This window comes from Triplophysa rosa, linkage group LG11 (assembly GCF_024868665.1).
Source record: "Triplophysa rosa linkage group LG11, Trosa_1v2, whole genome shotgun sequence".
NCBI lineage: Eukaryota > Metazoa > Chordata > Actinopteri > Cypriniformes > Nemacheilidae > Triplophysa > Triplophysa rosa.
In genome coordinates, this window is record NC_079900.1 from 19063933 (window position 1) to 19087477 (window position 23545).

The 23545-nt window shown below is 40.6% G+C and overlaps 6 protein-coding genes across 6 annotated transcripts; 3 read left to right on the plus strand and 3 right to left on the minus strand.

Moving 5' to 3' along the window:
- Window positions 1–1005: 1005 nt before the first annotated feature.
- LOC130561446 (hemoglobin subunit beta-2-like) lies at window positions 1006–3956 on the minus strand. The gene is made up of 4 exons (XM_057345786.1): window positions 3916–3956; window positions 1599–1840; window positions 1290–1512; window positions 1006–1206 (listed from the first exon to the last, which is right to left on the minus strand). The coding sequence occupies exons 2-4, from the start codon at window positions 1688–1690 to the stop codon at window positions 1078–1080; spliced, it is 444 nt and encodes a 147-aa protein (XP_057201769.1). The 5' UTR covers window positions 1691–1840; window positions 3916–3956; the 3' UTR covers window positions 1006–1077.
- Window positions 3957–6322: 2366 nt separating this feature from the next.
- LOC130561424 (hemoglobin subunit alpha) lies at window positions 6323–7243 on the minus strand. The gene is made up of 3 exons (XM_057345744.1): window positions 7090–7243; window positions 6659–6866; window positions 6323–6566 (listed from the first exon to the last, which is right to left on the minus strand). The coding sequence occupies exons 1-3, from the start codon at window positions 7182–7184 to the stop codon at window positions 6438–6440; spliced, it is 432 nt and encodes a 143-aa protein (XP_057201727.1). The 5' UTR covers window positions 7185–7243; the 3' UTR covers window positions 6323–6437.
- Window positions 7244–8125: 882 nt separating this feature from the next.
- On the plus strand, window positions 8126–9023 carry hbba1 (hemoglobin, beta adult 1). Its single transcript, XM_057345742.1, has 3 exons — window positions 8126–8285; window positions 8367–8589; window positions 8790–9023. The coding sequence occupies exons 1-3, from the start codon at window positions 8197–8199 to the stop codon at window positions 8919–8921; spliced, it is 444 nt and encodes a 147-aa protein (XP_057201725.1). The 5' UTR covers window positions 8126–8196; the 3' UTR covers window positions 8922–9023.
- Window positions 9024–13232: 4209 nt separating this feature from the next.
- On the minus strand, window positions 13233–14096 carry hbaa2 (hemoglobin, alpha adult 2). The gene is made up of 3 exons (XM_057347111.1): window positions 13959–14096; window positions 13631–13838; window positions 13233–13466 (listed from the first exon to the last, which is right to left on the minus strand). Exons 1-3 carry the CDS (start codon window positions 14051–14053, stop codon window positions 13338–13340), a joined length of 432 nt encoding a protein of 143 aa, XP_057203094.1. The 5' UTR covers window positions 14054–14096; the 3' UTR covers window positions 13233–13337.
- Window positions 14097–15157: 1061 nt separating this feature from the next.
- On the plus strand, window positions 15158–15939 carry hbba2 (hemoglobin, beta adult 2). The gene is made up of 3 exons (XM_057347071.1): window positions 15158–15310; window positions 15417–15639; window positions 15722–15939. Exons 1-3 carry the CDS (start codon window positions 15219–15221, stop codon window positions 15848–15850), a joined length of 444 nt encoding a protein of 147 aa, XP_057203054.1. The 5' UTR covers window positions 15158–15218; the 3' UTR covers window positions 15851–15939.
- Window positions 15940–17109: 1170 nt separating this feature from the next.
- Window positions 17110–23120, plus strand: LOC130561296 (mucin-17-like). The gene is made up of 2 exons (XM_057345518.1): window positions 17110–18630; window positions 22063–23120. The coding sequence occupies exons 1-2, from the start codon at window positions 17631–17633 to the stop codon at window positions 23118–23120; spliced, it is 2058 nt and encodes a 685-aa protein (XP_057201501.1). The 5' UTR covers window positions 17110–17630.
- The last annotated feature ends 425 nt before the right edge of the window (window positions 23121–23545 follow it).

The window sequence follows — 23545 nt, forward strand, 5'->3', positions numbered from 1 at the left end:
TTTATTTTCAGACTGAAAGCAATGTTTTCATTTAAGGTCTTTTTAAGGGTAAAACATTAATAGTGTAATTCAGAAAAATAACTCTGGATAGAGTCAGCTATTCTTTATAGTTCACTCATAATTGATGATAAACAACTCTGGAGGGGAAGTCAATTGTTGCAGAGTTAATTTAAAGTTCATCTGAACAGAGTTAAAAAGCAGCAGAGTTCATTTCTTGTAGCTCTGAATTGAGTAAAAAAGAACAAGAGTTAATAAAAAAAAACACTAAATAGAGTAAAATATTACAGCACAGAGTAAAATATTAACACTATTTTGAGCATAATTCACTCTGGAAAAACAACTCTATCAAAAGAGTAGCTTTTACTCTTTTCAGAGAGGGACCAAATGTTATCTGGCATAGAGTAAAATTTTCTTCAATTTGAGTAAATTTTACTCAGGCAAATTTACTGTGTACGGTCATAGTAAAACCACAATTTATGTTAAAACAACATCGATTAAATCATAATCATAAATTACGTTCAAACAATTGCTTATTGCTGTGTCTTTTCAGATCTTCGCCTATACTTGCTGCCTATACATAAAAAAAACGAAAAATAAAATGTATTGTTTTTCCAAGCTACTTGATACGTCGAAACAATTTCATAATTGAAAGGATAATTCAGTCTGATTAAAAGAATTGAAATAAAACTCGTTTTAACCTGGGGGGTGAAATGTTTGTTTGAATGCAATTGAACGCATTCCGTTACCACCTCAAATTTTGAGTGAAAAATACCAGATATAAATATATGACTTGTTCAGTATTGTAACTGCATATATCGAGAGTATTGTATCAATTACTACAAGTAAAAGTCTTCAATAAGAAACAACTTATAACAAGATCTGTGCTTTTACTTTTGTGCTTACCAATATTTTAGTTGGCAGCAATATTAATATAAATAGGCCTAAATAAATATAAAGAACACAGGATGCACTGAATATTGAATACTGAAACATTTATTTGCTTTAACACAGAAGAACACATTATTTTGTTGAAACATCAGTTGGCTCTTTGTTCATCAGTCAAAGCAAGTTTGCTCTCTAGTGGTACTGTCTTCCAAGAGAGGAAACCACAATAGCGAGGAACTTCTGTAAAGCGGCCTGGACATCAGGTGTGAATGCAGCTCCCAGTTTTGCGGCAACAACGATGGTCATGCAGTCAGACAAAAGCTGTGGAAGAACATAATGCAAATAATCATTAATGAAAATGATCAAAAATAAAGGTTGAATTTTAAATGTGTATGTTAAATTACCCTGAAGTTATCTGGTTCGACGTGGAGTTTCTCGGAGTGCAGAACACTTAGTTCGGCATAGGTAGCTTTGATGTTGTCCATGTTCTTCACAGCTCTGTCCAGGCCGTGGAGGATAACCTTACCGTGAGCAGCAACCTTCGAGTTTCCCATGATGGCGGCGGCGTTGTACAGGTTTCCAAAGTCTCCAAAGTACCGCTGGGTCCAGGGGTAGACGATAAGACATCTACCAGACAAAAGCACTTTATTAGACTACAAATTTTGAAGCTTGTTGTGTAGCATGGAGTTTTTCTAAGTGTCTTGATTTGTTACCTCGCAAGGGATTGTTGACCCACAGTGTCGTAGTCCATCTTGGAGAAGAGGCCCTGGATGGTGGCGCGCTCGAACTCTGTCCACTCAACCATGTTTATGCTTTGGAGTTTCAGACAAGTGCCTTGAACACAAGTTTAGAAGACCTGTGGACTGTGAGCTTTCAGTGAGGATCTTTTAAACGCGGATCACCACCACACCCCTTGGCAGGCTATTGGGTGACAGGATTGTGGGTTGGCTCACTCCTGCGATCCAAGTTATCAGATGTTGACTTGAACTATTGCATTACTTCACATCTAAACATATTTATGAATCACATGTTTTACCAAGAGATCAACAGTAAACAATCTGAAATTAAAAAAGGATACATTCTGTTTATGACTCAATTTAAGAATAACAACGTTTCTTTAAAGAACATACATTATTGTATTGCATTGTTATTTAAAGACCCGTTTGGGGAAATCCAAACACGGACGATTGATTTGATTTGGTATTCTATAATATTCATGTAAAGCTTTGAAATAATGGGCATTATGAAAAGCGCTTGATAAATTAAACAGACTTGACTTGGAATTACTGTCTCGTAAATAAAAAATAGAAACGGAATAACTGTTCGTCGCAAATGCACGAGACCTTACAAACAATTATAAACAATAATAAAACAAGTAAAAGTAAAAACTCGTTTCTTTTAGCCTTAAACCTTGTAAACCTGTGCATATACTATTTGTTCAGTACAACATAAACGTCCTGTACATTGACATAATGTATAACTGGTTATCAGTAGGCTATTTTCATGTTCAAAATCGCCAAACAACACCAATCAAAACATTTCACAATATAAAACATGTAAAGGCTTTCTCCTGCTACCAGAATACAAGTCTTCCAGTGCCCCCTGCTGTCTGTGTTTCATCCCTTGACTTACAAAACACGTCTGTATTAAAACATTTTAACAAGCAGAGGGCGCTCTTTTATTTCGCCCGGCAGATGACACTGTCTCATTTTAACCAGCAGAGGGCGCACTCTCATATCAATCAGCACATACTAAACACAGTATTGCAGGGTGTTGGGTTCTTCTGAAGCATTGTTATCCAGATGGTGATGCATGGTATTAGTATGCTCTAAATGGAGGAGGTGTGCACTCTCCAGCTACCACAAAACGTGGAGAGGCTGCTGTACTTTAGAAACTGATTTCTGTTGTTGTTCCCCAACAAAAGAAAATACAGTATATGAGAATGTAAAGAAAAATATAATGCAATATATTAAAATAAAAATTAAAAATGTACATATATTGGAACCAACCTTACATTTTTCAGTACCTGAAAAGCAGCAATTTCTTATGCATAATTTAATATATTGTAATATGGTAGCAATGTATTTTTTTTAAATACTAAATTATTTATTAAATTGACAGTTAATACATAGGGAAATATATTTTCTAAGGTAAGGGTTTGCCCCACTGGACGCTCATCTCTGCATGATACTTCATCATTAGGGCTACTGATGAATCTCATTTTTATCTGCAAAACTGATTATGTGGTTTGTACTGAAGTGAACAGTGGATTGAGGCCGGCTTCAGTGCTCTGACCTGCTGCCCATCCAATTATTTTTTTCTTTTGTAAAGTTTTGAACTTTATTGTGGTAAGTACTGCTAAAGCAAGGTCTAAACAGGTATCCCTATTATTCATTTACCAGAGCTAGATGGAAGACATAAGTAGACAAACATGTGTCAAGATGCCAAGTGAAGGGGGTAAACAATGCTATCTGTCAAATTCAACTTTAACTTAGTGTTTTCTCATTTTTGGTCAATTATTACCACTTAAAATGTGAGTGCAGAGAGGTAGAAAGAGAGACTGTTTGTAACCACTGTTGCTCTTAAGACAACATTTTATCATGGTTATTGTTAATACAGTTCCCTATGCTAGTCTAAGCAGACTAACTGGGCCATACATTTACTGAAAGCCCAATAAGCTTGCTTTCGTTCCTGTAAACTCATTTCTTCAATTAAATAACAGTGCCTCCCAAAACTTGTACATTTAATTTGACTTAATTTGATGCTCATGTAGATTATACTTAATTTTTCAAGCTGACTTTGTGATAATTTAATTCACCTAATTATACACAGGGTATTTTATAGTATAAAATAAAAATGTTCTTGTCGAATTGAAGATGGAAAAGACGTGAAATCAGCCATGACAATGATTAATAACAGATTCCTCCATATATTTAGTGCTTGAAACAAGTTGCATGGGAACGCAAACTGCAGCTTTTCCTCAAAGGGATACTTCACTCAAAAATGAAAATTCTGTCATCATTTACTCACCCTTAGATTGTTCCAGACCTGTATAATTTTCTTTGTTTTGCTGAACACACAGGAGGAGATTTGGAAGAATGTCAGATCTCATGTACCATTTACTACCATAGTAGGGAAAATAAATACTGTGGGAGTCAATGGGGGGTGAGATTGACAATCTTCCAGATATCTTCCTGTGTGTTCACAGCAAGGACAATTTTTAAACGTCCTTACAAACAAATAAATCATCCTGATTAAAAATGACAATATTGATATTGAGCAAATATTGATGTACAATGAAAACGTACAGCAGTATATTTGTATACAGTATACTTCCAAGTGCACTATGTCATTACATGTGTGGGACTTTTAAGTTTACTTCAACAGTAATAAACTTTGAGTACACAACTAATTCACAACTATGCATTTGTTTGTACTGCAAATACTACATGTGAACTTAAGCTATACTAAAAGTTTTCTAGTTTAATACTTGTAGGCAGCCCACTTTCTGGTTTATGAAAGTACACTTTAAAGTCTAATCTCAGTAAAGTAGCCTATTTGTTTAGCAGTTTTTACTGCAACTGTACTTGTAGACTTTTAGTGACTTGTAGATCTTAAGTGAACTAAACAATATATAGTTTTGCACTTTACTGTCAGAATTTCTCTTTAGTTTTATGTCACTGGGGTGGTGCCCTACAGAACATCATACAATGTGTACATTATTGTATCCTAAGGATCTATTGTGTACCTCCAAAGATACAGTTAAATGTCACCCCTAATATTTACCTGTACACAATAGGCCCTTAGGGTACAATAAGGTGCCCACAAGGTACAATATTTTATGTGTTGTATACCTGTAGGTACAAAAATGAACCTTTAAATGGATAGTCCACCCAACAATCTAAATTCTGTCATAATTTACCCACCCTCAGGTTGTTCCAAACCTGTATGCATTTCTTTATTCTGATGAACACAAAGAAAGATATTTGAAAGAATGTTAGCAACTGATTTCTGGGGCATCATTGACTAGCACTACCATAGCAGAAAAAATATTGTGTAGTTTTTTTGTTCTGTTGAACACAGAATGAGACATTTTGAAGAATTTAGGAAAACAAACTGTTCTGGGGCTCCTTTGACTACCATTTTAATTTTCTCTTCTATGGTGGTCAATTTTATCCAGACATCTCAGTTGCTAACATTTTTCTAAATATCTTTCTTTGTGTTTAACCGAACAAAGATTTTATACAGGTTTGGAACAACTTAAGGTTGAATAATTCATGACTGACTTTTCAATTTGGGTGAACCTTTCCCTTTCAGCTTACCACTCCAGTGATAAAAAAGTTTTTTTATTCTTTAAATATACCTTTAACTGAACATTAAATTTACATTTTACATTTATGCATTTGGCAGACGCTTCAAAGCGACTTACATTGCATTGTATTATACATTTGTTTCTGACTATGTGCAATCCCCTGGGTTCAAACCCATGACCTTGGCATTGTTAGTGCCATGCTCCGCAACCAATGAGCTACAGGAAAGCAAATAGTCTTTGAGAAAATCATCACACTTACAAAGAAGTTCAGGTTCAGTTCCATGCTGTCTAAGTAGGCCAAATAAAGAGTTTGGTTCCAAAATGAGAAAATTCTCATAAATCATGTTTTTTATTGTGCATTCCAATTAATATCAATCAAACTGCAGTTGGTTTGTTTTGATTTAAGCCATAATAACTAAAAAATACAGCTAACTAACACAATAAAACACAATTAAAAAATTATAACAAAAAAACGGAGTTATCTCATTTTGAACCAAACTCTTCAAATATACTTAGACTTTTCTGTTAGTATTAGTCGGATACGTGATTTTAGGTAGCCTATAAGCCTATTTCTGAAAAGAGCATAAAAAGCACACTGGAAGTATAGGCTATATTTTTTGTTTAAAAGAAAAGCACTCCTGAATAAAGTAACTTAAAAAAAAAACTTTAAATCAGCACTCCATATACGGAGATCTCGCTCGGTCTCGCGTGTGCTTATACGAAAATAGGAAAAATAGGAAGAATTAGTATAAAAAGTAAAATCTTTTATCCAAATATTTTAATAAAGAAAATCACTCATTAAATTCGTTTGTGTAGAAAAATGGCCCATAACAGTGTATAGCATCACACAACAGTCGTGTTTAATGTTACAGTTAATGCAAGAAGTTGGAAAAAAAATGCATCATTCTAAAAATGTAAAGACATTATGTACAATGTGATGTTACAAAGGGGAAGCATTTTTCCAGGTATTAAGTAAGGGTTTTGTTGTTTTACAAACGTTAGTTAGGGTAGAGTCAGGGGTATACTTGAATGACACCAGGGAGAATGGCTTTTTTTAATCATTCCCATTTATTCATTAATAAGCAAACACTCGATTATGTATAAATAAAATAAAACACAAATTAATTATCCAGTTCTGTGCTTTTTATTGAGAAATTTTATTCAGGCATCAGGCACAAGTTGGTAAGAGATAATGTGCTATAAAGTGTCGCCTGTTCATAAGAACTCCCCCATTGGACGTTTAGCGGTATTTCTCAGCAAGAGCCAGGGCCAAATTCTGGAAAAACTTGTCAACTGACACGTGAACCTCTGGGGTGAAGTCTCCAGGGAAGAGCATGCCAATGACCACTATGATGTTGTGTGCAAGGATCTAAAAACCACAGGAGAGAGAAACATAATTTGCATGTCAATGAAGAGGTTTTATTTTGCAGTGATCAGATGTGGTGATTTTGTGGCACCTACCTTGAAGTTGGCCGGATCAACACGCAGCTTGAATGCATGCAGTTCGCTGAGAGCTGCCAGACCTCCCACAAGATCGTCAATCTTTGACACGGCATCACCGACCGCAGTCATGATTGTCTTGCCGTGCTTCTTCACAGGAGCAGAGCCAGGGCTCAGATCAGCCCAGTGACTGAAGTAGGTCTTGGTCTGAGGGTATACGGTGAGCATTCTGACGAAAACAAATAAACGGAAACTAAGTAAGCGTGCATTCACACACATGCATCACAGAAAAAATAATAAAACACAGCAGGTTAAAGTCAGTATTATTCAATTACATTATACTTGTCATAAAGTCACCATATAGCCTATTTATATGATTTCTGATTGGCATTGTTGGTATAACCTATACATTTTAGAATTTCAACCATACGAAGACAATAGGTCAGTATTACCTGCCGAGAGCTTCAGCACCGATATCATCGGACCTGGAGCTGATCTTGCCCCAGAGGGCCCTTACGACAGCCTTGTCCGTGTCAGAGAGACTCATCGCTACGTCTTCTTTTTCTCAAGTTTTCTCAAGTTAGAATTTAGAAAAAGATTTTGGCGTACAGAGTAATTTGTCCCACTTTTATATAAAACTAGAGAAGGACACACCCAGGTAAACTGTACAAACCACACCTCTTAACACATTACTGTTGATGTCCAAACCCAACTTGGCAAACGTTCCAATTTTGTGCTTCTTGTTTAATTAAGATAACAAAAATATTTCCCCTCTCTAAATACTTCGCAGACCAAGTATGCTGGTTGGGCGTTTTATCCATTTTTGATAAATAAATAACTAACATGCATTCTGGATGATATGACAATAATAACAAATGTGTTTTTAAAAAAAACACATTCAAAAAGTTTTTTTGAATGTGAAAGTTAATCAAAATGTAAGGTTGAAAGGAAAGCAAAAACAGAACCTAAAATGCAACAAATGCTATTATTAATAAATTAATAAATGTGCAACTACCCAAAAAACGCCAGATAATAAAATTATAATAAAATGTAGTAAATAATATTAATAATTTAGTTAAGTAGTCTTCTTGTTTTAGTTTATTTTGGATTGAATTACATCTTTGAACTTTTAATTACATTTTGTACTTTAGACAGAAATTAACGGAATAAACCATTTTCATAATTCTGGAAAGGCGTGAAAAAAGAACACATGGGATATTTAATTGCATTAGAGGGGAAAGTATTTGCATGATGATTTGTTTATAGAAACTGGACAAAATGGTCTGATCAAAAAATAAAGTTCAAAATTCAAACGCTTATTAACGTTTAAGAACTCTTACAAAACAACTTTAACTTTTTTCGAAATCTCATCAGTAAGGTCCAGACATGTGCGCATCATTAAAAGATATCAAAGAAATCATCCAATAAGGCTTCGTATCTTATGATGGGCGGAGACATCACGTTTTAATAAATTGTGCTCCGATTTCCTAATTTTTTTTACAAGTGATTCCTGCTGGACAGCTTTAAGCAAGTACCTGTGGAAATCCGAAAGCGTCAACATGGTTGAGTGGTCAGATGCTGAGCGCAGTGCCATCGCTACTGTGTGGGGGAAGCTCGGTGATGATGCCGGACCTGTGTCCCTGGCCAGGTACCCTCCATCAGAAAGTGTTTTATGATATCAAATGCGCGGTTTAATTGGTTCCGTTGTTAATGATTCTTTGCATTTCAGGTGTCTGATCGTGTATCCCTGGACTCATAGATATTTCTCCACCTTCGGCAACCTGTCAAGCCCTGCTGCCATCATGGGTAACCCCAAGGTGGCAGCTCACGGTAGAACCGTGATGGGGGGTCTGGAGAGAGCCATAAAGAACATGGACAACATCAAGGCCACCTATACCGCGCTGAGCGTGATGCACTCTGAGAGACTGCACGTGGATCCAGACAATTTCAAGGTAAACTGTGTCAAACTCGTAGTCGACGATGTTAAGATAATATTTATCAGCGCAAGATAATCTGCAAAATCAGTGGTAGCCATGGCAGTTTGCGCTGTACTATATATATATATAATCATATACTATATATATAATATATATATATATATATATAATTTACGTATTTAAGAAAAGCAACTAATAGTTCTGTTTTTCTACAGCTTCTCAGCGATTGCATTACCGTTTTCGCGGCCATGAAGCTCGGACCCTCAGTTTTCAATGCTGATGTCCAAGAAGCATGGCAGAAGTTTCTGTCTGTGGTCGTGTCCGCCCTGGGCAGACAGTACCACTAGAGTGTCATCCCAAATGATGCATTGCAGAAGATCGCACGGAGCAGATATAGCATAAGGATTGAAATCTTATAAAACAGAACAAATAAAACAATGTTAAAAGCATTTCATTTCATGGTGTTGTTCCTTTTTTATTAAAAATGACAGGTTAAACGACAAGGAAGATGACAAAGTTGGATCATTTTTAGATCGCTTTTGATAGTTTCGATTCTTCTTGATTGTAGTTGAGCCGCGTTCGTACCAGCTGTCAATTGAAACGCACATGTGACCGCAATAGTCTATTACTCTTCTGAGTATTCAGTGAAGTTCAAGAAAGAACTACATTGCTTTTCGGAAGAATTGTGTTTTTATCAATTAATTTCTTATGAAACCTTGTCAGGCCGCTGTTATAAATTCGCTGCATGCGGTAAACAACAGATTCTTGGGGTTTATTGCTTTTTCACACTTTAATGCTTTTTTCATTCATGATGTTCTTGTTTCGTAATCACATAAAAATAGTAAATATATTAACATTATTGTTATTAACACATTCATATGATCATTATGCATATCTCAACATGTGTAACACCACAAAAATGTAAATTATGAAAGGTGGCTATCATTCCCCAGTTCTCATCTGATCTTTATACACACTGTATATCCACAGGTCAAGTTAGCTGTAACAATTATATATATAAAAGGGAGGACTGGCCATCTGGCAGACCGGGCATGCTCCCGGTGGCCCAATGTATTTATTGGGCCGATACATCGCATATATATATTTTTTTTAAGTCATAAATTCTTTTGCGGCGTATACGTCTATCTGGGGGCGCAATGCGTTTGTCAAAGAAAGAACCACTGTATGACTTTTTTCTCATATAGACCCATGATGAGACACGTAATCAGCAGCCCATTGGCTATTTTTTAACTGACCTTTGGCTGGCCCAAACCCCGCCCTTCGTGAGCTTGTAGCTGTGCCTGTGCCGCGGCCCGCGAGCGTCAAAACAGTTGGACGATCATGGAGAAGAAATTACGAGAACAAGAGAAACATGCACTTGAGGCAGCCGCTGTAAAATGTGTTAAAATAACACAGATGTTTGCAGCAGCCGGACCTTCATCAGCTCATGTGGCTGCCGCTGAGACTGATGATGTTCGTGGCCATAAAAACAATGGCACGCACAGAGAGGAGATTGGGGATGAGGAGAGGGAGAGAGATGAGTGAGAAGTTGTGTATATTTTATTGTGTACATATTGTGCGCATTTACATTATGGAGACAAAACATTTAACTCCTTAGGTTTACAATTACAGTAGGCCTACATACCAATGCTTATGTGAACAAGGACACATTTAGGGTTTACAGTGAAGGTTTTCAGGCTGTAATAATGTTCACATAACACACATTGCCTATTTTAGAAGGCCATATAAATTGAAGGCCATGATAATTAATATACTTCATTTTAAATACCTGTAGTCACTCACCTACACCTCACCCCCAGACCCACACTGTATGTATATAACTTCGATGCTTATGTTTGAATGATTTAAGCTTGTTTGTTCCTGCAAAACATAATGCACAATGGGAGGAGTCCATAGTAATTACATATAGAAAAGTTGCCCCAGAAATTATTCTCAAAACAGAATTCGTCATAATTAAACAACATTAACAATATGATCACATGCACATCTTTAATTAGCCTAATTTCAGTGCTTGACAAATGGACAAAATACTAACATTTATTCCAATTATATTATCACTAAAGAATAATTGCTTTTGTTCTCTGATTTTAAGATTCATAATGACCAAAGTTGTTCTTATTATAAATACTGTATGTATTAATGAACACTGCTGGTAAAGCATACAATGAACATTTTGTCTGCACCCATAAAATGTGTAAGAAAGAAAATACACACAGGTTCCAATATAAACTTATTTGAAATTGTCACAGAAATTGCATATGTTAGCTATTAACTAAGCCTAGCTGTTCACTTTTGAAACACTACAATAAGTAAAACTTTTGCATAGGACCTTGAGTGGTTCATCAAACAAAGACAACAAAAACATCAAATTATTTTTTGTTATTTTAACTTATTTGTTCCCTGTGTGCAAAAGGCACTGCAAAATCTCTGCGGACAAGGGACAAGGCGAAAATGGCTACCGAATGCCCATGAAATGCTGGTTAAAGCTATGAAAAGAAGAAGCCAAATGTTCACATATGTGAACGCGGCTGTTTTCTCTGAGCCCAATTAAAATGGACTGAGGCAAAGTAAACTGTTGTGTGGTGAGACAAATTGAAATTTAAAAGTGAAGCCATGGACACATCGCATCCTCCAAACAGAAGAGATGAGGGACCATACAAATTGTTGTCAGTACTCAATTCAAAAGTCTGCATCTCTGATGGTATGGGGGAGCATCTATTATGGCACCATCATTGCTGAAAGGTTTTAAAGCAACATTCACTTCCATACAGATGATGTCTTGTTCATGGAAGGCCTTGCATATTTCAGCAAAACAAGAGAAGAGTCCGGGGGCTGAACTGGACCGCTTGCAGTCCAGACCTTACACCAATTAAAAATATTTGGTCCATCATGAAACAAGCAAGAACACCCAGAACTGTTGAGCAGCTAGAATCCATATCAGACACGAATGGGACGACATTCATCTTCCAAATCTCAAACAACTGGTCTCTTTAGTTTCCCGAAGAGGGGATGCTACACAGTAATCAACCCAAAATATTGATACCTTCTAAATTCAAAATTACCTTATTTTCTCCTTAATTGTAGATTTTCTCAGTTTACAAATGTAATATATTTTATGTACTATTTTATGGTAAATAATATATGGGTTTAAGAGATCTGGACATCATTGCATTATGTTTTTATACAGCATCCCATCTTTTTGGAAACAGGGTTCAGTAAATTAATTTACCCTAAAATTAAATATTACGGTAATGAAAATAAGTTTATTCCATTGAATAATTTTGAGTTTAACTGTTCTTCACATTTTGTGTACTTGACTAAAAACAGTCAACAATTTAATCAACTTAAAAGTTTTGAAAACTAGGCATGTCTATCCTGCTTTCCTGTAGCTCAGTGGTAGGAGCATGGCGCTAACAATAGCCAAGGTTGTCGGTTCGATCCCAGGGGATTGCACATACTTAGAAACAAAATGTATAGAATAATGCAATATAAGTCGCGACTGCCAAATGCATAACTGTAAATGTAAATGTAATATGGATTATATGAATCTAGTATATATGACAGGTGTCATTTGGGACATTATTCACGATCAAATAAATTAAACTAAACACACCTTAGAAACATACATAATTTATTAACAATTAATTTATTTCTTATGCTCAACACAAAATATATTTTTATCCTTTCAGGTGACAACAGTGGGCGGCTATTCAAAAAGCCATTTCTTGCACATGCAAGCTGCTGGCATGGGATTCTGATGGCATATAAACCAAATTCTAATCATTTTTTTCTAAAAACCAAGGTGACCGCTGAACAGTCAGAAATGTCAAGTACCGGGGGTATGGGGGGTGGGGGGATATATAGAGACACATTTTTTTTTTCAGAGCTCCAGGCACCTCAGGGTGCATAAGCCCAGAGAGAGGCCTTCAAAGCAGATATGAAGGGGCGACATTGCCTTATGATTAAAAAAGGCATACTGTCCAAAAAAGTGGACATCTGAAAATCTTAAAATATATATACAGTATATGTGTTCATGCTCCAAGGGCAATAAAAACAAAGGAAAATCCTGACTATTAATTCATGCAAAAAAAGAGTTAAATAACGGCTTCCTTAAGGGTCTGTCCCAACTTGTGATCTTGGAAAAATAAGTGTGCAAGTTATTTCACCTCTGAATAAACAATATCATCAGATGAGTATTTAGGGCTAAGCTTATGGAAAAAAACTTGTAGTTCAAGTATACGTTAAATTAATTAGATATTATATGATTTAATAGTTGGATGTAAAATGCAGCACATTTTATTAAGCTTGTATATTACCATTAGTTAATGCATTAGTTAACACAAACAATTGTAATTAACAAACATTAATAAAGAAGATATAAACATAAAGATATAAATTCAGAAATGTTCAGGCGGTCTGAATACACACTTGAACTCTGGCACTGGCCCAATACCGGAAACATGTCATGCCCAAGTACCTAAGTGTGTGCGTTGTTGTAAGCGAGTAGCTGTCCGTACATGAGGTGCTGAAATGTGAGTCGCTAGTCATTTTAATTTCATAGTTGTTGTTTTTTTGTCAAATATAAACAACAGTAGGACGTGGAACTTATTCGTCCAAATAAACACAGAGAAGAGACGTTTTCAATTAGAAGGGATTTTATTAACTGCATCTGGCATATTATAATTAGACAGATTCTTTATAAGTGCCTCTGCTTGCAGACAAGATGGTTGCCGAATGATTGTTTATCTGTATTTATCAGCGAGGGCAGCAGATACAGCCGACAGGAACTTGTCAATGGACACGTGCACCTCGGCAGTGAAGTCAGCGGGGAAATTAACAGCAAGAGCCACGAGGATGTTATGAGACAAAATCTAAAAAAACACGTAAACATTTAATACATTGAATTAAATACCACCCAGTATTTTACCTTCTAACTTAACACTTATTAGCAGTGCTCACTAATTGGATTTGTTTTGGAAAAAACCTATGTATAGGCTACAGAACTAATTAAGCAGTCATTGACTTAGTTTAGTACCTTGAAGTTTCCAGGATCTATGCGAAGCTGTGTGGCATGTATATCGCTCAGTTTGCTCAATCCACCAAGAAGATCGTCCATTTTACCCACAGCATCAGAGATGGCTCCCATCACCGTTTTGCCGTGCTTCTTCACATTGGGAGAGTTAGAAGAGGTGTCAGGCCAATGAGCAAAATATATTTTGGTCTGAGGGTAGACAAGAAGCATTCTAGGAAAGAAATGAATTCGTTTTACTATTATGCATAAGTTTGGCAAAAAAGTATCTGCAATTCTGCATTGATTTGTTGGTGGTTTGAAATCGAAAGTCAGTGCAAAGAAGAGCACTCACCTTACAAGAGCTTCTTGGCCAATGGCGTCGGCTTTACCAGAGATTTTACCCCAGAAGGCCTTGACTACGGCTTTGTCCTTAGCTGTCAAACTCATTTCTCGATTCTATCCACGTATGTATTAGAAGCAGATGGTTTTTTTTGTAAGAGAACGGGTCTTTTATAATGCGCCGTGTGCCACACCCAACACCCAGCTCCACCTTAAAAACTTAAGCCAACGATTGCTTTTGAATTCACAAATTATTTATTAATTATTTATATTAATTATAGCAAGGCAAAGTCCACTTAATCAAGAAGAACATAGTAATAACAATTTTAACAATTTTTACTTTTTATTACAAAATAAAGTAATGCCCACGAATCTATAAACTAGAGCCATATTGATGCAACATCGCGTCCAAATAATTATTGCATTTTGAGTGGAATATATAAGATAAAATGTTACTTGTATTTCATTTCCCACACTAAAATAAATAAAGATAGCTCTTCTTGTTTAAAATGCACCAGGGTCATCTGAGGACATCAAATTACACGTAAGGGTGGGCCAAATTTTAAGGAACTGAACATTTAAATCGTTATCGATATGCACCAAATTAAGAACATTTTGAAAAGGGAGGAGCGGGTCTGAACTTCTAGATTAAAACGTGCTGGCATTGATTCAACTAAAACTCCAATTTAACGTGTTAGTTGAGAATTTTAATATATAATTGTATAATACATTTCACATAAAACAATTGACAACTCACTTATTGCCCCTGATTAATGTCCATCATTTATATCTCAAAACTGGTAGATTGAGTCAAATTATTGCCAAATGACTTCAATGACAATCAATAATTACTTTTTCTCATTCCGTGCATCAAAAAGAATGGGTGATTCTTTAGTACAACGCAATACAATGAATTACATATTTGTGTTTAGTGGAGCTTGTGTTTACTAAAATCACATCGTAAAGATCTCTCGAAAAATGAGTCGACAAAGCAATAACAATACACACATTTAAAGGATCTACATTCGTGATTTTGATTTTTAAAAAATGATATTAGCTTTGTGATGTTTTAAATGTTTGTAACAAATCTAATTTAACAGTCTCTAAACAATTGTAACATGAACTATAGGATCGGATCCAAGTATGATGTAGCCAATCATGCAGCGTCTGATGTAGGGCGGAGAGCGCAAGTATAAATAAAAACTCTGCGCGCCGACTTCATCTGTCTTCAGCAGTCACACTTGTTGAAAAAAGCAAATAAACGCAAATCACAATGGTGGAGTGGTCAGCTGCCGAACGCAAGATTGTTGCTGATGTCTGGGGCAAAATGAGCATTGATGAAATCGGCCCCCAGGCTTTGGCAAGGTAGGCTAATGTGATCGTATATTGATGATTAAACATATACATTTTAAAAATAACTTTTAGAGAATTTTCATTGCGAATTTTCATTGTTCGATTTATTGTGTGTAAGGTTGCTGATCGTGTATCCCTGGACTCAGAGGTATTTCGGTTCCTTTGGAAACCTATCCAGTGCAGGTTCAGTCCTGGGCAATCCTAAAGTGTCTGAACATGGCAAAACTGTGCTCGGTGCGCTGGAAAAGGCCGTGAAGAACCTGGATGACATTAAAGGCCTTTACTCCAAACTAAGCAAACTGCACTGTGATAAACTCAACGTTGATCCCGACAATTTCAGGGTGCGTTACGTTTTATTTGCAAATAGGCATTCTTTTTCGACTGTTGTTGCCTAACAAGTGCACATAATTCTGATTCCCACAGCTGTTGGCCGATTGTCTAAGCATTGTCATTGCGACCAAATTCGGATCCGCCTTCAACCCTGAGGTTCAGGCCACTTGGCAGAAATTCCTGTGTGTCGTTGTGGCCGCTCTCTCCAGCAGATACTTCTGAAGTTCTGGTGAAGATTTACAAGGAACCATTCTCTGCATCAGTGATGTTTCAAGGCATCAAACGTATTAATAAAAATTAAATCAATGTTACATATTTTCTGTTTTTATTTATCTATTCATGGTCTAGGCCTACTTCAGCATATAAAATAACCACTCATTTTCAAAAACAAATCATTTTAGCTTAAGTCATAATAATTATTAATTAATAATTAAAAACAAAATTTGTATGCGTTTATACGAATAAATAATTTGATAAATTAACATAAATTACTGAAAACCTAAATTACTTAAAACTCAAATTTGATTAATTAAATTAAACTTGAACATCCATTATAAACTTAACCATGTGCTAAAGGTTTAATTGCAAAAGTACGTGGTGTAAATACATAAAACGGTATTTATGTAGGCTATTCACATTCAAGAATAATTGTAAAGAACCATAAAAAAAATAATAAAAACAAAATAACGCTCCAAAAGCTATAGGATTATAGGATAAAGCAATAAATGGATGTTGCAGGTCTATCGCTATTTACTGGAGCTGTCAGTTCCAAATGGTTCTGAACTTAAGCAAGCATCCTTGCAACATACTGACTTCTATTTCTTGAACCACGTTCAAATCAAACCAAATGTATTTTAAAATGAACAAAATGCAGAGGGCAACTTTTTGTTAAAAATGTAAAGCATGGGTACAGAAATATTACAACAATGTTCTCTTTAAGCCAGCAGCGCACGACTCATTGAAGTGCACGACTCAGCTCCCGCGCATTGCAATTTTAACCTGCGTGAGGGCAAAAACATTCATTCAGGCAGCAAAAGCAATAGAAGAAACGTTTCATCTGCTTCATCGTCTCCCTTCCGATAAATTCAGAGTATGAAAGGAGTTGCGTGCAAATACAGTGCATTCTCATATATTTCTGAACTTCCGTTCAAATTTGTTAAAGCTGTAAAGCACTAATTTGACAGGTAAATGACACCACACCGCATCTGCATTGTAAACTCTTGCCACAAAAATAACGCGGACTCGTTGCATGTTGCTCTCCTTTGTCGGATTGATACGATGCTCTGCAGAAAAAAACTATTTTTCGTGTAACAGTCGCGACAATGCTGATCCACGAGAAAGACAACGGAGCTCAGAATATAAAATAGCGGTGTGTTCTGCGCAACCCGTTCACATCGATTTGCGTATAAATAACACGCTGTTGCATTATCGTGAAATACGTACGCCAAAGTTTGATTTTGCGTCCATAAATACGCCAATGTATGCGTGCACCTCGCTGGAGAGCAGCCATTTTGAAACGTACATGAAGAGGAAACACTGAAATAATTAAAATAATACTGTTAGGTTTAGGGTTTGGGTTAGGGTAGAGGTTATAATATGCACGCACGCTAACATTAGGTTTAGGGTTTGAGTTAGGGGCCAGGTTAATAAGACAAATTGCCGGTTAATATGCACGCGCGCTAAATTGGCGTATCATATGCACGCAAAAATAGGCGTATTTATGCACGCAAAATCGAACTTTGGCGTACGTATTTCACGATAATGCAACGCGCGTGTTATTTATACGCAATTCATGAGAATGCCCTGGTTCTGCAACACACAGAGAAATGATGTTTAATTAACAAAGTTCGGGAGGAGCCGGAGCATATAATCAGCACGGCTGGTCTACTATCAGCAATCACCGCATCTACACAATCAGCCCTAGCGAGCTCGCTTATAAATAGGGAAACCATCTTACCTGCTCTATCTCTTAAGTTTAAGCATCAACTTTCACTTCGACGCTATGTCCGAGACCCCCGTCATCGACGATTTATATGCCAACAGCAATCTTCCAGCGCCGCCGAGCGCATCCCATCATTCCAGCTCAGGCTCGGAATCATTAATCGATTCCCCGGCTTCATCACGGGGCCGCCAGCTCCGCCGTTCTGCACCTCGAAAGGCTAAATCCAGAGGTGGCACTTCATCACCTGGCCCAAAGAGACGTCCACCTCCTTCTCCGGCTTCTTCGTACACCTCTACTCGCAACACGATCCCCGCCATCCAGAAATGGACTGTCCAGGGCCTACGACTGGCTCTTTCCAACGCGGACGTCCAATTCCACAGGCGGATGACCAAGGCGGAGCTTTATTGCCTCTACGCCTCTTCCCTGGCGGATACCGCCTCACCGAAGTCCGCTCCGCAAAAAACCATCAACAAGCCGGGCGCGGCTCGTGGTTCTCCTTATTCCCGGCCCGGGCAATCCACCTCCACGGCTCGTCGTGGCCGCCCGCTGGCAAGCCGGCACAGCAGGATTTCGGCGAGCGCGGGTACCGCCACGGATTTCCCGGACGCCATGAACCCATCGATCGAGGGCTTCCAGCAACTCGTCCCTCTCGCCGTAGGCCAGCTTCATCCTCCAGCCAACACCCCGCCAGCAGTCAACACTGCGGGTCATCCACGAAACATTAGCTCACCAGCACCTGGAGCTCCGGTGCTTTCTCACCCAGTCCCCACCCCTGGCTCTTGGCCCACGGCGCCTCCATCGACGACTAGTGCAAGGCTGCCTCAGCTAGCGATGCAGGCGCCGGTCCTCGGCCATTTCCCAGCCACCCTAGAAGCCGCTGCTAGCGCGAGCATGACTCCGCTAGCCGCTCAGGCGGCCGCCATCCCCTCCCTTCTCTCTCTTCCGCAGAACCGATCGAACTTCTCATTGGCCACGGCGACAGCAATGCCAGTACCGATCAACGCACCAGCCTTGGAACCGCCTCCAGTTTCGGGGAACATCAGATCTCAGATCTTGACAGGTGTGGACACAGACCTTTATTTTCTCCTCTCACCTTTATCACCCCCGTCAACCGAGCGGCAGATCACTTACGGCGATCTATCGCTCACGTTTAAAAATCAGTCACCCAACCACAGCCGCACGCTGTCTTTCCCCGAATTTACCGTCCCTTTTAACCGCTACATAGATGTGATCTGCACTGCGTTCCCTCATAGGAGATGCGAGCTGGGCGATTACCTCGCCATCGTGGCAGAGCTCGCTCTCTCCTATTGGGGCGCGCATTTCTATACATATCACAAACTTTTTTCTGCCAAATGTGCCATTCGTGTGGCTCAGTGGAACCAGTGCCCCTACTGGGGAGCACTGGACACTGAGCTGCATAACAGGGTTTTCCTGGGCATTCGCAACATTTCCTGCGCGGTATGTCGCTCAGTAGCGTATTGGACAATCGATTGTCCCCTAGTCACTCCCTCTCTTCCCCCACGCCCAGATTCGCCTCCCAAATCCACTTCCTCTGTTCAGCGCCTGCCAAACCGCCCAGCTAACCAAACCCTTGGGCAACCCAGCAATTTGGAGGCATGCAGGAACTTCAATGTAGGAAGGTGCACCAGGCAGCGTTGTCGCTTCCTGCAAGTGTGCTCGTTTTGCAGCGGTGCACATGCTCGAATTGTATGCCCAATTTCTCAAGTTCAGAATAAAAATTTGAAAAATTACCTCTCGACTCCTGTGAATGTTTCTTGTTTGTCTTTCGAGTTGTCTTCGCACCCCGACATTCAGTTCACTGAATATCTTCTGACCGGTCTCGCGAACGGCTTCGACCCCGGCGTTATCAGTGTTCCATCACACAGCTTAATATGCCCCAACCTCCAGTCTGCGCTCGCCGAACCTGAATCAGTCGATCTCCTCATAAAAAAGGAGATCGACGCTAAATTCATTATCGGCCCTATTCAGGAAGCGATTCCCCGGCTTCATCGCGTGGCCGCCAGCTCCGCACCTCGCAAAGCAAAAGCCAGAGTTTGCACACCATCACCAGGCCCAGAAAGACCAACCCCTTCTCCGGCTTCTTCTTACACCTCAACACGCAACACGATCCCCGCTTTCCAGAAATGGACCGTCCAGAGCCTACGACTGGCTCTATCCAACGCGGACATCCATTTCAACAGGCGGATGACCAAGGCGGAGCTTTACGGCCTCTACGCCTCCTTCCAGGCGGATGCCACCTTTCCGAAGTCCATTCCGCAAAAAACCACTGACAAGATGGGCACGGCTCGTGGTTCTCCTTATTCCCGGCCCGGGCAATCCACCTCCGCGGCTCGTCGCGGCCGCCCGTCGGCAAGTCGGAACAGCAGGCCATCCGCAAGCTCGGGTAACGCCACGGATTTCCCGGATGCTAGGGACCCCCCCAGTCGAGAGTTTCCAGCAACTCGTCCCTCTAGCAGTAGGCTAGCCGCCCAGGCGACTTAAGCTCACTAGCACCCGGAGCTCCGGTGCATTATTACCCATTCCCCGCCCCACACACACTTTTATACGTATCACAAACTTTTCTCAGCCAAATGCGCCATTCGCGTAGCTCAGTGGAACCAGTGCCCCTACTGAGCTACATAACAGGGTTTTCCTGGATGTCCGCAATATTTCTTGCGCGGTATGCCGCTCAGTAGCGCATACCACAATCGAATGCCCCCTAGTCACTCCCTCTCTTCCCCCACGCTCAGCCTCACCTCCCAAATCCACCTCCTTTGTACCGTGCCTGCCAAATCGCCCAGCATACCAAACCTCTGGGCAACCCAGCAATTTCGAGGCTTGCAGGAACTTTAACATAGGCAGATGCTCTAGACAGAGATGTCGCTTCCTGCATGTGTGCACTTCCTGCAGCGGCGCACACGCTCAAATTGTTTGCCCAGTGTCACAAGCTCCAAATAAAAAACATAAAAATTACCTCTCGACTCCTGTGAACGTTTCTTGTTTGTCTTTTGAGTTATCTTCGCACCCCGACACCCAGTTCACTGATTATCTCCTGACCGGTCTCGCGAATGGCTTCGACCCCGGCGTTATCAGTCTTCCATCACACAGCTTAATATGCCCCAACCTCCAGTCTGCGCTCGCCGAACCTGAGTCAGTCGATCTCCTCATAAAAAAGGAGATCGATGCTAAATTCATTATCGGCCCCTTCTACCTTTTACCGCGTTTCGCATCAGCCCCATTGGCGTAGCGACACGTAAATTCTCGGGCAAAAAGCGCCTCGTATTCGATCTCTCGTCACCGCACGGCTCTGCCTTTCCAAGCATCAACAGCCTCATTCCGATCGAGGAATTTTCTCTGCACTATCACAACATCGATCAAGCCATCACTTTAATTAAACACGCCGGTCGTGGCGCTTGGCTAGCCAAAGTCGACATCACATCCGCGTTTAAAGTCATGCCCATCCACCCAGACTTCTGGCACCTTTTCGGCATCCGATGGCGCAATAAATTTTAATTTTCTGTCCGTCTCACTTTCGGCTGCAGAAGCAGCCCAAAAATTTTCGACATGTTGTCAGAGGCAATTTGCTGGATTCTCGCTAACAATTATGCAATTCCCTACCTCATCCACCTACTAGATGATTTTTTTAATCATCTCATCTCCCGACTCGCTTCCGGCGGCGCATCTAGCAAAAGTCCAGCAGGTTTTCGAAAATCTCGGCGTTCCCCTCGCCCCAGACAAAACTTCAGGACCGAGCACGTCCATCGAATTTCTCGGAATTAAATTAGACTCGCTTAAATTCCAGGCTTCTCTGCCAAAAGAGAAAATCGACAGAACGATCGTGATCGCTTCCGCCCTATTAGCTAATCCCCGCTGCTCCAAACGCGAGCTCCTGTCTGTTCTCGGCCATCTGAATTTCGCGATGAGAATAATCCCGCAAGGCCGCCCATTCATTTCACACCTCCTTTCTCTCGCGTCCTCCGCACACGCTCTAGAGGACACGTTATCCATATCCAGCCCCTGCCTTGACGAGCTGAGCTTATGGATAAAATTCCTCAGACAATGGAACGGCTTGTCATTTTTCTACAGTGACATGGCCTCCTCCTCCGCCGATATTCACCTGTTCACAGACGCCGCCCCTTCCATCGGTTTCGGAGGCTTTTACCAAGGCCGTTGGTTTGCATCCACTTGGCCCCCCCAGCTTTTAGAGATTTCTCAGGCTTTAGCATCTTCAGCACTTTTCGAGCTGTATCCACTGGTCGTCGCAGCATCCCTATGGGGGAAAGAGTGGTCGGCTTCCAGTATAATCGTACATTGTGATAACGAGGCAACTGTTCATTGTATTAACAAAGGCCGCTCCCACTCCCCCGCCTTAATGCCGTTCCTCAGACGCCTCATCTGGATCTCAGCCTGTGACCAGTTCATTCTAACTGCCAAACACATTCCTGGTTCAAAAAATCAGATTGATGACGCCCTTTCTCGTTTTGCCTTCCAGAAGTTCAGGCTGCTGGCGCCCAAAGCAGATCCCTTGCCAACACCGGTACCTCCCTATTCGGAGCTGATATTCCGGTAAACCACCCCCTAAAAACCCTCCTCGATGCCTCTCTAAACTCCATCACCCAAGCCGTTTCCCTTAGGACTCTCCAATCTTATCTCACTGTTTGGAAAAGCTTCAAGTCTTTTCACCAGGCGTTCAACATTCCCTTTCCCGATTTTTCTGTCCTCACCATCACCTCCTACATCTCCTTTCTAAACTCTTCAAAGAACCTCCAAGCCAGCTCAATTAAAGGTTACATGAGTGGAGTCCAGTTCTTCCACAAGCTCATTTTCAACTCTCCATCTGCAGCCATAGCCAGCTCCCAAACCTCTATGCTCATCAAGGGCATTCAAAGAACCCAGCCCGCTCGCCCAGACGCCAGGCAACCTATAACCCTGGATATACTGACCAGATGCATTTCTACCCTCCGTAAAGGATATCACTCCAAGCACGTCGATCGCACACTCGACACCATGTTTATCCTAGCATTCTTCGGCTTTCTAAGATGTTCGGAAATGGCTACCACATCCATCTTTAACCCGCTAATCCATCCAACGGTATCGGACCTGTCAGTACTCGATTCAGAGACGATGTCATTCTCAATTAAACAAAGCAAGACGGACCAAACCAGGAGAGGACATTTCATCTACATATTCAACCTCCAGTCACCAATTCAACCTTATCAGACCCTCCTAGCCTACCTTCACTTCTGGAAATCCCAAACCAAAACCACATTGGATCCTCTCTTCGTCGACGAATCCAACTGCCCAGATACATGCTTCTGGTTCCAAAAGCACCTCAAAGCCGTCCTGCTCCTGTCCGGCATCCCCGCAGACCACTTTTCCGGCCACTCCTTCCGCATAGGCGTAGCAACCACAGCCGCCCAAAAAGGCCTCTCGCAGTCTCAAATTCAAGCACTAGGGCGCTGGACATCGGAAGCTTTCAAGAGCTACATCAGGTCAGATCACTCCATCATCAGGGAAGCCCATCGAACCCTCATTTCCCAAATCATCTAAAAAATCCATCCTTCACCTGCACGGGCTCGAACCTCAACCACTTCGGCCTTCATCTCCCTAGCGGGAGACCTCACCACCACAGCAACCGCCTCAGCAATCACCAGGGATTTCATTCAAGACCCGTTGCTTCAGACCACGCCCGCAGGGGCTAGCGCCCACGTCTCTGGCTCTGCCGCAGCAGACTCTACAGCAGAAGCCAACAGCGCAGCAGCGACCGCCTTGGCAGAGGCCTGCGCTTCCATCGCAACAATAGCAATCAGCATCTTCAAAGCCACATCAGCAGAGGCCAGCACTTCTTCTCAATGTAGAAACCAGCATAGCCGCAGCGACCGCCTCAGCAGAGGTCAGCACTTCCATCTCAAGCGTAGACACCAGCATCACGGCAAGCAACTGTCTCAGCAGAGGCCAGCACTTCCATCCCAAGC